We start from the raw sequence: 14,266 nt of genomic DNA, 5'->3' as shown, positions 1-14,266 counted from the left end.
TGGAGACATGACCCACCCAGCGCAGTTGGGTCTTCAGCAGCGTGGATTCAATGCTTGCGGACTCTGCCAGCTCGAGCACTTTGATGTTGGTGATGAAGTCACTCCAATGAATGTTGAGGAATCCTTTACTAATCACCGCTATCTATTGTTGGAGGCTGGTGGCGAGCTGTCAGAGGGTGGGGAGAGCGGGGTGGTGGGCTTCAGCGTGTTCAAACTAAGAACAAACTCGTAGACCAGCTTGCTCATAGCACAACGTGATTAAAGACACCTGGGGACAGCTGAGTGAAGGGCGGAGGGATCAGTGTGGGGCTGGTCTTTTATCACAATGCTACTCCCTTACTGACAAAAGGCAAAGGAGGAAAAACCCAACACCCAACCCCAACCAACCAATTTTCCCCTGCAACCGCTGCAACCGTGTCTGCCTGTCCCGCATCGGACTTGTCAGCCACAAACGAGCCTGCAGCTGACATGGACTTTTTACCCCCTCCATAAATCTTCGTCCGCGAAGCCAAGCCAAAGAAGAAGACTCCCTTATACTAATCTCCTTTCCCTTAATGTCTGAAGGTCATTATGTACTTATGAATTAAATCATCTCTCATTCTCCAGCTCATTTCATCTCCAGTTCCAGCCATTTCATTCACAGCTCATTTCAGACTTCTGCATTTATGGGAGCATGCATAGACATCCGAGATGGGGCTAAACCCCAATTGCCTGCCTAAAGATCTACTTGCTGTCAGCCAGATCGACTGCCTTCTACCTTTGCTGTATAATTGTAGCTCAATCTGGCAGACATAGTATCAAATCAGTGATGAACTGGGAATGATACCTTACCTTGCTGGGTTTATGCTTTGTGATTGTCCTCACAATCTGGCAGACATAGTGTCAAAGCTTTGTGTTTTGTCATTGGTCTCACCCCTCTCCCTGAGCGGGCTGCCGTGAGAGAGCGGGACTGCAAGCTGCAGGAGAAAGCAGAACAGCAGTACTATTAAGATTTTTCCTGTTGTTCTACTTCCATGTTTTTTCCAAGTTTTAAATGATTACCTGTCAATGCACTAAAAAATTTTTATGGTACACATACATATCCTGACCCGAGTTGGTCCTGGCAATCGGGATTTTTACTCTGTTTGCTGCCAGAAAAAAGCTGGGATTGGAATGATCCCCTCCCAATTACATCTCAGTTCTTTTTAGACAGCAGGTGTTCTGCTAAACAGGAGCAAATGTTCCGGAATGAAAGGGCAGTGTAAAAAGTATTATAGTGTGTCCATGAATTTTCCTCGAGCGTTCCCTCTTCCTCCACAGCCATGCATCCTTCATTCCAAATCCAAGCTCCAGATCTAAACTTCTGACATGGTTGGAAGCCCTCAGCATCTTTGGCATCCTTGTGCATCTCGTTTACACTGTCTGGTACCCTTCAGCCAATCTCAAGCCAGTCTCCACCAGTCCGTAGTCTGGTGCAAGTCCCAGTTGCCTGCAGCCTATGAGGGTTCCTCACTTTGAGACACCTGCAGCCTGTGTGTTCTTCAGCCTCAGAGATCCTTGCTGGTCTTACACTATGGTGACGGTCCCATGGGTTGTCTCCTCTGCCTCTTCTCCTGAAGTGGGGGTGGGGGTAGTCTTGCTGTTTTCTGGTGCCCTATGCTAGTCCTCTACTTCCCCGGAGTCTAAAATCCCTCAAGACCATTGCTAAATATAGGCGACGACATCTTGGGCCCAGACTCCATGGTCACAGGATTTTAAAATAAAGCACATTAACAGGCCATTTAAAGCCTGTATGGAGCTAATGATAGTCAGACTGGCTGATTGGATGCCGCAAGGGAGCGCTATATCTGCTGTAACAGCAGCTCTGGCAGTGCAGCCATTTCTTTTGTTCAGGAGTAATGAACAAAAATTGATGTATTCAATCAACAAGAGGATTCCCAAGGATATGGATTACAATTTTGAGTGTTCTTCGCATCCATAATTGCAACTCCCTTTGACTTTTTGTGTGGGATTCATTCCATCTCTGTCATTACATGTTATGCTCTTTGTTTTAGGGATTTGCCAGAGATTGACATTGTGTTTTCATCCAAAATTTATTTCTCTGAATATATACTCTTTTTCTAATTTTTAAAGGGGGAATGGCTTTGGAAAAAAATACTTCTCAGATAATTTGAGTTAATCAAAAGGGAGAATTGGTGGAAAATGTATTGGCAAATGCTGATAAAAGTTCTCTGAATAACATTTTTGTGTGTTCTCTCACAGTACTCATTATGCAATGAACCTTTAATTGAACTCTCCAACCCTGGTGCCAGTGGATCTCTCTTTTACGTGACAAGTGATGATGAATTTATTATAAAAACTGTGATAAACAAAGAAGCAGAATTTCTGCAGAAGTTGCTTCCAGGTTATTACATGGTGAGTAATTTTTCTCCATTTCTCATCCCTTCCATTTTTGACTTTTGAAAGCTTTGAGTCTTGTTGGAATATTGGTCTACATCCATCTCCTGACCTCTAATAACTTGTGTAAGTAACTGTACATATTTGGGTGGATATGGTGAATGATGGCCAATAGTATCATCTACTGTATACACGTGTATCCGTTAAATTTTTTAGACCAATTTTTAGGCTCAAATTTGGGGGTTCAACTTTTACATGAGTCATTCTTTTGTCCTCTGTAAGTACCTGCATCGTTTAATGTGTTGGAGCTCAGGTGGCTGGGGCCCAAGTGGTATTGTGAGCTTGGATGGGCTGGCGGCCAGGGCGTCAAGAGTTCTGTTGGACGTGTGTGGCAGGGGCGAGGAAATGTGATTGGGGCGAAGGTCCGGTAGGTGGGTGGCTGGGGCAAGGGTTCGTGGTCAGGGGGTTTGGAGCTTGGATGGACAGGTGGTTGGGGCCAAAAGATGGAGGGTCAACTTTTCATGGGTCATACGAAAAACACCCAATTTTTGAGCCACAAAAATGTGGGTGGGGGGGGATCAACTATTACACTATCGACGATTGCATGAGTAAATACAGTATGTGATCATTGTCAATTGATTATTTCAGGAGAATCCTACAATTTTTTTTCTGATTTGCATTTATTTTCCCATTCCACTTCTAGATTCCAAACATAGCATGTTAAGTATTAGAACAAAGTTACATTCTGTTTGATTCAATACGTATTGCATTTATTTTGAAGCATTAGTATAGGTTAATTTGTTACACTGATGCATGTAAATTTTGTTCAAGAATCTGAATCAGAACCCACGGACACTTTTGCCAAAGTTCTATGGACTCTACTGTGTTCAGTCTGGTGGTAAAAATATTCGAGTAGCAGTGATGAATAACGTGTTGCCACGTGTGGTGAAGATGCACCTAAAGTATGATTTAAAGGGTTCAACCTACAAACGGAGGGCTTCGAGAAAAGAACGTGAGAAATCCAAGCCAACATTTAAAGATTTGGACTTCATGCAGGATTTCTCAGATGGATTGCTACTCGACTCAGACACTAACTGTGCCTTGATTAAAACACTGCAGAGAGATTGTCTGGTAAGAGAGACAGAGATATTCATTTGGAGGGAAGATTGTTTAATAAGACAAAGGTGATAAAATTCTTATGATTGTATACTACATGGAATAAGAAACAGGCAATATTTACTGACTTTATGCATGCATGTAATATTTGGAAATGGTTAACAATTACTGCGGTATGAAGTGCAAGTAAACGATTAAAGGCTATAGTTCCTTTTCGACCAATAGCAAAAACATAATTTTGATCAAGAATGATTGCATGAGCATGAAATATCTCAATTTTATTGTACAAGGGGAAGGTAATATTTATAGAGCCTTTGAAATTTCTTGTGCTAAAAGAAAGCTGTAGTGGAGAGTGTTTTCGGCTAAATCCCAATTCCCATTCGTAGCCCTGCAGGTTGAAATTGCTTCAACCACCACTGATCTTTCAAGGCATTGAATTTCAAAATCCCTCTTTTCAGATGGAAAAGATTTCTTTAACCTTTTCTAATCACTTCAAATCTTTGTTCCCCATTAGTTAATCAGTTTGATGCACTTTCACCTTGCAAGACCTTGTATAATTTTATACAACTCAGTAAGATCTTCCTTCAACCCTCTTTCTTTTAAAGGAAACAATCATAGCCCAGCTAAACTCTCCTTGTAATTAACTGGTCCCTTGTCTAGCAACACCCTCTGCATGCTGCCTAGTTCTGTCACATCCTTCCTATAATGTGGTTACCACAATTCTAGCTGTGGCTTAATAACATTTTGAACAATTCCAGCTTGTCTAGTTTTTATTCTGCCAAAAAACAAAAGTATCCTTTCTGCTCTAATTACCTTTATCTATCTGTCCTGTCAGCTCAGAGATCTGTAGTATAACTCTTAAGATTGCCTTGCTCCTTGACTCTTTTCATCATCCTACCATATTTTTGCTTGCTTGGTTTGCTTTCCATTATATTCATTGTATCGTGCTCCAGTACAATTCCATTTTCAACTTTTCTGCCATCTACCAGACTAGTTTCTTGACAATCAGCAACAAAATGATGGAAGATGTGGACTAAAGAGCAAATTTTTTGAGGTGAGGGGAAGTGAGAAAGTCTCCCATTCATATCAAGGCAGCATTTAGCCAAGTACTGCATTAGGAGTCCTGAAACTACAGTCAGTGGGCATCAGAGCAAACACTTCAAGGCAGCCTTGGACAGGCATAATTGCTAGCTTTGACAGTAATTCCCATAGCCTGAAATGAATCTTCCTGCTTCTCACGAGCAACCTGGTTGCCAATTTTTGGTATCAATCTGCAAACTTTGAAAATGTGGCCCATAAATTGAAGTCTAAATCAATTTTTTGTATCACGGGAAGCAAGATATATGGAGTGAAGCCCTACCGAATCCCTTTGGATACAGCAGTGCAGCTTTTCAAACATTAAATGTTACCCTCTTCTCCTGCCCCATCATTTTTCTTTATCTTCTCTACTTTGAAAATCAGGAATGTGGAGCTCTGTTGCAGGAATACATTTTAATGTTTTGATGTTTTTGTTCAATCTTTTAAATAATTTTTGTCTGAATTTTCCTTTATGTAGTGTCAAATGAGCTTCTGTGCAAGATGATTTCACGTCTGCTAATTACTAATTATCATGTTATTTCGTATGTGATTTTGATAGGTCCTAGAGAGCTTTAAAATCATGGATTACAGTTTGTTGTTAGGAGTTCACAATTTGGACCAAGCAGAGCGTGAGAGGCAGTTGGAGGGATCACTAAGTACATCTGATGAGAAACGCCCCATTGCACAGAAAGCCCTCTATTCCACGGCCATGGAATCCATTCAGGGTGGAACTTCCAGGGGCGAATCCATTGACACAGATGATATGTATGTATATATTCTATAAACTTTTTACTTATATGCCTGTAAGTGTCCTATTGTGAAATGCATCTCTTTGATCAAATAATTTCTCTTTCACGTGCTCCTAAAGTACACCATCAAGAATGTCAGACCACAACATCAGTGTGAACTTGTCTATGTCACTCACCATCCTTGAGCCTAGGAACAAATAGTTTTCTCATGTGGCTTCCTTAAACACGTGTTGAAATCCAGTGCTGTTTAATTTCATCATGTCTGAACATTCAAAGGGTGCGTTATGATGTGTTGGAAATTACGCAAATGCTTTAGAGGTATTGAAATATCAATTAACTAGTCTGCAATGAGATAAAGGACAATATAGACAAGACTTTCTGGTTGTATGGAGATGTAAAAAATGGGTCTAGACTGAGGCGTCTCCAATGGCATCCATTAGATCTACATTGAGAAATGAATATAAGAAAGACTAGGTTACAGTTGGCTAATTAGCCTCAGCCGACTACCTTCTGTCAAATAAATTTCTCAAAGAGTGGAACAAGTTCAAAGATAAATTCAAGTTTTGCATTTTAATGGAAAATGCTCTTTTCTTCTTTGAAGAATTAATGTGCAATGAGAATATTGGGACTTTTCAAAAGAAAACCAATAGAGTGATTGAACAAACACTTGGCAGATGGGGTATAGTGTAGTGAAGTGTGAGGTCATGCACTGCAGTAGGAGGAATTAAAAGAAGACCTAGCACCTCAATGAGACTGGAACCTGGGCATGGAAAGGACAGTGTTGTGTGTAAAACATACATTAACCTTCATTGCTGATAAGTTAGAAGGTCTTGATGAGGTGAGACATGTATAAAGTTTTGGTCCCCTGTTTAGAATGGAAACATTATTATTGAAAGCAATTGAGAGGAGATTGGGAATGAGAGGTTTGTCCTTCAAAAAGATAGACCTTTATTCTTTTAAATTGAATAATGCGGGATTATGTGACTGAAATATGCAAGAACCAAAGGCATCATTTATATTAAAAAAAAAAGTACATGCTGAGATGATTCCACTAATGAAAGAGTCCTGACATAGTTACAAGATATTTATCAAGGTGGTCATTTAAAACAGAAATGTGCTGTAATTTCCACCTACATTTTCAATGTCTGAAATTGTGGAGGCTCACATACTGGAGTATTTAAAGAGAAAGTAAATATTTTTTTGGAGAATTAGAAAGAAACTGGCACAGAAGAACTTTTAACTCTTGGGAAGATTGACTTAAGGGGCACTGTGATTTTTTTCTTTCTCCTATCTCCAAGTGTTCTTGACTTTATTTTACTGCAATATGTTACATTTTCAAGTTGTAAAGTGGCATTTACTCTTCTTTGTTAGGATGGGCGGTATTCCAGCAGTGAATGGGAAAGGAGAGAGGCTCCTCTTGTACATTGGCATTATTGACATTCTACAGTCTTACAGGTAGGTTCTTGATTGTCCTATCACATGCTTAATAGATATTTAATTCTAAATTTGTATATGGGAAGAATTGTAATAACAAGATGGATTGTCTGATTTGGAGACATGTTATCAACTCAAACAATGAGAGATGTGTGGTATATGCTGAACTTTAAAGTTACATCCACACCCATAAATAATTTTAAAACACTATGAAATTTGGCTTATGGCAATTAACCAAGTCAGCAATTATGTGAGTGTCACAGCTGAAGATTGTCTAGGCTGTTTGTTTTTAGAGTAAATTTAGAGGAAATTGGTTGTTCGACAGGAGGCAGAGAGTCGGGATAAGTGGGAGTTTTTCAGGTTGGCGGAGAGTGGTAAGTGGGGTGCCGCAGGGGTCGGTGTTAGGCCCACAACTGTTCATCATTTACATTGATGACTTAGAGGAGGGGACAAAATGTGGTGTAGCCAAGTTTGCGGATGACACCAAATTGAGTGGAATAGCAAATTGTAATGAGAATGTAGAGAGTCTGCCAAGGGATATAGTTAAGCTGGATGAGTGGGCAAAGGGCTGGCAGATGGAGTACAATGTTAGTAAGTGTGAGGTTATCCACTTTGGCAAGAAAAATAAAAGAGCTGAATATTATTTAAAGGGTGAAAAACTACAGCATGCTCTTGTGCAGAGGGACTTGGGAGTGCTCGTGCATGAATCGCAAAAAGTTAAGTGACAGGTGCAGCAGGTTATTAAGAAGGCAAATAGAATGTTGGCCTTCATCGCTAGAGGAATTGAATTCAGGAGTAGGGAGGTAATGTTGCAACTGTATAAGGTACTGGTGAGACCGCACCTGGAGTACTGTGTCCAGTTCTGGTCGCCATATTTGAGGAAGGATATACTGGCTTTGGAGACGGCCCAGAGGAGGTTTACTAGGTTGATCCCTGGGATGAAGGGGTTGACATGATGAAAGATTAAATCATCTAGGATTGTATTCGCTCGAGTTCAGAAGAATGAGAGGAGATCTTATAGAAATATATAGGATTATGAAGGGTATGGATAGGATAGATGAAGGAAGGTTTTTTGTGCTGGCCGGGGAAACTAAAATGAGAGGACACAGTCTCAAGATTCGGGGGAGTAGATTTAGGACAGAGATGAGGAAAAGTAGTTTTTCCCAGAGAGTAGTGAATGTTTGGAATTCTCCAACCAGGAAAGTGGTTGAAGCTGGTTCATTAAACATATTTAAAATTCAGTTAGATAAATTTTTACATGATAGAGGAATTAGGGGATATGGGGAGAAGGCAAGTAGGGGTTAGGTCATAAATTAGATCAGCCATGATCTTATTGAATGGCGGAGCAGGCTCGATGAGCCATTTTTGGCCTACTCCTGTTCCTTCTTCCTATGTTCCTATGCAATGCACTTTACCAAATTGTCTGATGATGCTCATGCATTTCAAGCTATCGTCATTGACTAGCAGACAAGAGGTGATTTATTTTAATTTATTTAACTTGTAAACGAAAGTAATTTTTTGGGTCTAGCAGTTACCTTGCTTGAAATTAGCTGGCATCTATGTATGAAATTAATGATAAGAAATAAGATTTTTTTTATTGTCTAAAGCTTTGCACATCGCACCTTTACAATTTTTAATTGTTTGTCTGTTGATGCTCTTTTCAGAATGTGTTTTGTTATTAAATATATCTAAAGTAAAACTAAATCGAAATGATTGGTGCAATATTTGACCAAGCTGCAATGTCCAGTCAGGGAGTCCTGTGTGCTACAATGTTTCCAACACGTGATTTTGAAAAAAGTACTGAGATTAGTAACTTGATATCCTTTAATAATGCTGCTCCAGGGACAAACCGATATATTGACAATGACAAGAAAAGTCTTCAGTTTTGTTGTTGAATTCATTATACTCACTTAAGGAGAGGAATTTAACGTGTCATCCCCAAAGTGCTATCTCTAAACAACACAATATTACTGCAGTTTTAAGAGTAGGTTTTAATGGCTGATTCAAGCATTAAAACTTCTGATTTAGGTTAAAGTTTATATTAATGTTGAAGGAAAGCTTTTTCTTGATTTAAGTAACTGATATACAAGATAAATACAAACGAATTCGTGTATCTTACACATAAATGCTGGAGAAACTCATGTCACATAGCAATCTTAGGAAGCAAATGATAACCAACATTTCAGGCCTGAGCACTTTGTCAAGGTATGCAAAACGCAGGCATGTTCCTGAATAAAAAGGTGGAGAGGGGTGGGGTGAGAGGAGGAACAAAGGTGCAGGGGGAGGACCACAGACCAACAGTCAAGGGTTCATAGATGAATATGGGTTGGTGGATAGGAGGAAAAAATACTGAGGTGATAAGGGGGGGGATAGCTCTTTGAATGGAGGGGAAAGGGGGTGGGAGCTGAAGGAAAGGAAACAAAATGATGGTAATTGTATTGGCCTTCAATCACAGTGTCTGTAGACTTTCTGTTAACTCATTTTTTAGGTTGATCAAGAAACTGGAACATACTTGGAAAGCGCTTGTTCATGATGGTGTAAGTTTTAATTTTAAAACAATACAACTTACTTTAATATTCTATCCATACCAATTTTTAAAAATATTATTTAGCAGTGAAACCTTTTTGGTTGTTTAAATAATAGTGATTTTTTTTTTCCCCTTTAAGAAGCACATACAATATTCCTGCCCGGATGGTGACGTAAGCAGAAAATCCCAAAAGCCCATTTCCTTTTTAACAATGGTTCAAAAAATATAATTTTAACTTAGTAAACATATTTCTCAGCTTCTTATTTGGTAACCTTAATGTTTTCATAATCTTCATAAAAAATCTTCCTCCTCGTTCTTGGTCTTGAAAGATCGCCAATTACCTTCTGCTACTTCGACCCTCAGTCATGCAGTATATCATTGAGTAGTTCAAATTTTTAGCAGTTGTCTTTTTACTTCATCATACTCTTCTTTGCTTAATCAAAGGGGTAAAATCTTGAGAGAATAGCACTTTTTCATGGTCAATCTTGGGTGGACATTGTTTTGTTTAGAGTATTCATATGCTACTCCCAGAATTTCTCCCATTCCCAGTAACTCAAAAGTCTTACCAGGACCAGTCATGGTCACTGATCACCAGCTCTTATGAATCCGAGGGCCCAGTGACCCCTTTCTTCCCGTAACTTTTCTTTGAATTTATTTTCTCACAGCATGTTCCATGTTTCAAAGATGTTCACTAGGTCTCTCCCTTTGATCTTTTCTTTCAATCCAATAATTCAGATGTTGTTACGTCTGCTGAAGTTCTCCACGTAGTCAATCTTGTCCAGTATATCTTGTCGGTCCGAATCCCATTTCTTCGCATCTTCTTCCATAGCTTTTAACGTGTTTTCGCAAGTCAATTTCCACTTGAGTCATTCTTGCATTAAATCATCAACAATTTCTTTAAATTCAGTCATCCTCTCTGGCATGTCTCTTATTTCAGTTTCAATGCCAGTAAAATGGTTACACAAATTTTCTATTTTCTCCAGGATAATATTTAGGTTTTGTCCCAACTCTCCAGCTCTGCCAGGATCAGCCAGTCCCAAGGCCACTCTTGTGCTGCTCCCTTTTGGGCTGTCCCTGGCTGAGTAGAAGCTTCCTCGGTTTTTGTTTTTTTGTTTCCTTGGACTCTTGGTACTTGCTTTATCCATTTTTGGTGAAATGATTCTTGGTTTTGAGGTTTTAACAGTCTTTTTGATACTCTTCATGGAGAACTCAACCAAAACATGTCTGTGTAAATCCTTTGTGTGTCCATGCCCCCAGTGACCAGATTATTTGACTCTAAACAGAATATACTGGTCTGTGCACCTGTACTAAATTAATGACACAAATCTGCCCTCTTTCATTAAGATTAGGAGTAGGAATTTCTCTTCATCTCAGGTGTATTGAGGTTATTTACTACCCTGACTGAACTTAAGACGGGGTTAATTTAGAAACACACTTCTGAATTTTTAAAAAAATCTAGGGTGTCTAGTCAGACATGCTTCATTATTTTGCCTCGTGTGTCTCTAACAACTTGAAAAAGACTCAATGTTCAAGACATCTGGGTATCTTGATGTGTGGTGTTTAAAATGTTAATATTTGATTGGATTTAGCTACATGTCAGCTCTCTTAGATTTGCAAATACAATTTCCATATAAACACTTTCTTTCCTTGGATACTTTTACAGGACACTGTGTCAGTGCATCGGCCAAGTTTCTATGCTGAAAGATTTTATAAATTTATGAGCAACACAGTCTTCAGAAAGTCTTCATGTAAGTAAACATTATGTCCTCTTTGGAGATGATTTGGAAGGGCTGAATTTGGATGCTTAGAAACTTTTTTTTCCATGTCAGGTTCTATGTGTCTATTGGACAAGTAACTTTATAATAATTAGCCAAATGCTAATTTGTTCTACTTTCTCATCAGATTATATATCCCCTATTTATCCTGGGGTTCATTGAAGCCAGCAAAGTGTTTCCATAATTTTTGATTTTCATCTTTTAACCTTGAGATTAATGTTAATAGAAGTGATTAATTAAGATACACATTTAGTATTTCAATATTTCACAGCATTGAAGTCATCCCCATCCAAGAAAGGACGAGTCTCCCTACCAATTCCAAAATATGTTGGCCCAGGACAAGCCTTTTCAGCCAGTCAGATTCCTACTGAAGATGAAGAGAAGCGGTATGATCTTCGAGGAGCCAGGAGCTTCCCAACTCTTGAAGATGAAGGTATTTGTGAATATGAAAATGTCTCATAATTAGGTGTGGAGAAAATTGAACGTTTTTATTTGATGTAACATGGTATTAAACTCAAATGGACTGGTTTATTTTGCCACAGATGCTCCAAAATATTTGCATTATTTTGACATGATGTTGAATGGAGAGTTTATCGTTCATTTCAAATACAAGCATCTTGTAATACTAATATATTTGATGCAAGCATGTAAAAAATTTTAGGCAGGGTTCACAGTGCTTCACAGTCCTAATGGCTGAAGCATTATGGTAGGATTCCTTTCATTCAACTACTGCTGTGTGATTAAAATGAAGATTCTGGAAATAGTATTTGCAGAGAGTGAAAATTAGTTAACTGGGCAAATTGATGATCTTCCATTGGAATTTTATTTTCTCTTGGAAGATGTTACTTTATGTGCTGAATATTTGCAGAATTTTATGTTTATATTTCACATTTTTGTCACCTGCAACGTTTTGCTATTGGAATAGCACAATATTCTACCCGATGCATTTTGAAAATTGAAGGCCAATTACATCTGCAAAGTTCCCCTCTGAATTCCTTGATAAGTTGAAAGCAGTCCAGCAGATCATGTCAACTATGCTTGTATTTCTCTGTTCACTCCAACATGTGATCTCTTTCTCAGTGTGGAGTTGGTCCAATTTAAGTATTCAGATGATCAGTGGTCAATGGCATGATCTGATAATTTGTGAAAATTATCTTAACTCCGTAGCTCTATTTTCCTTTGCTAAAATGACTCATTAATACCTAACCTGAACTTGAATTTCATAACAGGCTTAAGGCAGTGGGTCTATTTAGTTCAAAGATGATAACATTCTGATCTTTTTCAATAAATCAAATGAAGATAATCTATCTATGTGACTCTTCATGATTTCATATATATTTATCAGGTAGTGACATCACCTTTAAATTTAACAAACCCATTGTCTTAAGCCTATTTTTGGAAAGAATCCTCTTCCCTTAAACTTTCAGAATATTTTTCAAAACCTATTCCAAAAATCAGGCTAAAGGACTCTGTAATCCAAATGCAGTCTTATCACTACAAATTTATGAGTTTTGTTTTGAATTGAATTTTGTTTAAATATTCTTACTGTCTTTCATATTGGCCAAGAACCTCTATGTGGTAATGCCAAAAACTGTTTTACCTTCAATTAATATCTGTTATGATTGAAGGAAATACAACTATACTTGTATTTTGGTATAACACTGTACATATGGCAATTACAGTTTACGAATTTGACCCCTTCTCCAGTATGCAAATAAATCTATTTAGAAAAATTGGTTCTCCTCGTAAGTCTTGTATTCAAATAGAATTATTTAATTTTTGTAAACTGACACCTGAAGTCCAAGATTATTTAATTTGTGTTAAAACAGCAGTTGTTCTGGTATTGCTGCAAGCAAATCCATGTTCATTACACAAATAATGCACCACGCACATTGTAGCAGCTTCTTACTGATTGCACGAGTTTCAGGTCTATGCAATAATCTACAATGTACCTTTGCAGATATGGTTGGGTATCTCTTCCACCAGAATGGTAGGCGTGTGATGGGCAGATCAATTCCATGAGATGTATACTGTGCACCATCATAGTTCCCTGGACTGATGTCTCAATTTTTAAAAGCTGGCAGTATAAAAGAATTCTTCTAATCTAAAGATCTTTAAGAAGTTTGTAAACACATATCTCTCTCTTTGGCTTGGTTTCGCAGATGAAGATTTATGGAGGGGTAAATGTCCACGTCAGCTGCAGGCTCGTTTGTGGCTGACAAGTCCGATGCGGGACAGGCAGACGCGGTTGCAGGGCAAAATTGGTTGGTTGGGGTTGGGTGTTGGGTTTTTCCTCTTTTGTCTTTTGTCAGTGAGGTGGGCTCTGCGGTCCTCTTCAAAGGAGGTTGCTGCCCGCCGAACTGTGAGGCACCAAGATGCACGGTTTGAGGCGATATCAGCCCACTGGCGGTGGTCAATGTGGCAGGCACCAAGAGATTTCTTTAGGCAGTCCTTTGGTGCATCTCTGTCACGGTGGCCAGTGGAGAGCTCACCATATAACACGATCTTGGGAAGGCGATGGTCCTCCATTCTGGAGACGTGACCTACCCAGCGCAGTTGGATCTTCAGCAACGTGGATTCGATGCTGTCGGCCTCTGCCATCTCGAGTACTTTGATGTTAGGGATGAAGTCGCTCCAATGAATGTTGAGGATGGAGCGGAGACAACGCTGGTGGAAGCGTTCTAGGAGCCGTAGGTGCTGCAGGTAGACGGAGCCGAACATGTGTGTGGGTATGACAACGGCTCTGTATACGCTAATCTTTGTGAGGTTTTTCAGTTGGTTGTTTTTCCAGACTCTTTTGTGTAGTCTTCCAAAGGCGCTATTTGCCTTGGCGAGTCTGTTGTCTATCTCGTTGTTGATCCTTGCATCCGACGAAATGGTGCAGCCGAGATAGGCAAATTGGTTGACCGTTTTGAGTTTTGTGTGCCCGATGGAGATGTGGGGGGGCTGGTAGTCATGGTGGGGAGCTGGCTGATGGAGGACCTCAGTTTTCTTCAGGCTGACTTCCAGGCCAAACATTTTGGCAGTTTCCGCAAAACAGGACGTCAAGCGCTGAAGAGCTGGCTCTGAATGGGCAACTAAAGCGGCATCGTCTGTAAAGAGTAGTTCACGGACAAGTTGCACTTGTGTCTTGGTGTGAGCTTGCAGGCGCCTCAGATTGAAGAGACTGCCAACCGTGCGGTACCGGATGTAAACAGCATCTTCATTGTTGA

At 39.5% G+C, this 14,266-nt stretch overlaps 1 protein-coding gene across 15 annotated transcripts in view; it reads left to right on the top strand.

Moving 5' to 3' along the window:
* The window catches only part of LOC138759053 (phosphatidylinositol 4-phosphate 5-kinase type-1 gamma-like), a 115,830-nt gene that overhangs the window by 58,617 nt on the left and 42,947 nt on the right, over positions 1-14,266 (top strand). For all 15 annotated transcript variants that reach the window (XR_011354622.1, XR_011354621.1, XR_011354620.1 and 12 more), the window contains exons 6-12: positions 2,242-2,394; positions 3,208-3,507; positions 5,129-5,334; positions 6,690-6,773; positions 9,241-9,289; positions 10,943-11,027; positions 11,326-11,487. Coding sequence is in view for 3 of the 15 variants with exons in the window: in XM_069928901.1 (XP_069785002.1) it covers positions 2,242-2,394; positions 3,208-3,507; positions 5,129-5,334; positions 6,690-6,773; positions 9,241-9,289; positions 10,943-11,027; positions 11,326-11,487 (1,039 nt within the window). In the remaining 12 variants the exon portion in view is untranslated. The remainder of the gene's footprint in view (positions 1-2,241; positions 2,395-3,207; positions 3,508-5,128; positions 5,335-6,689; positions 6,774-9,240; positions 9,290-10,942; positions 11,028-11,325; positions 11,488-14,266) is intronic.

The sequence above is a fragment of the Narcine bancroftii genome, chromosome 3, assembly GCF_036971445.1.
Source record: "Narcine bancroftii isolate sNarBan1 chromosome 3, sNarBan1.hap1, whole genome shotgun sequence".
NCBI lineage: Eukaryota > Metazoa > Chordata > Chondrichthyes > Torpediniformes > Narcinidae > Narcine > Narcine bancroftii.
This window is presented reverse-complemented; position numbering and strand designations above follow the sequence as displayed.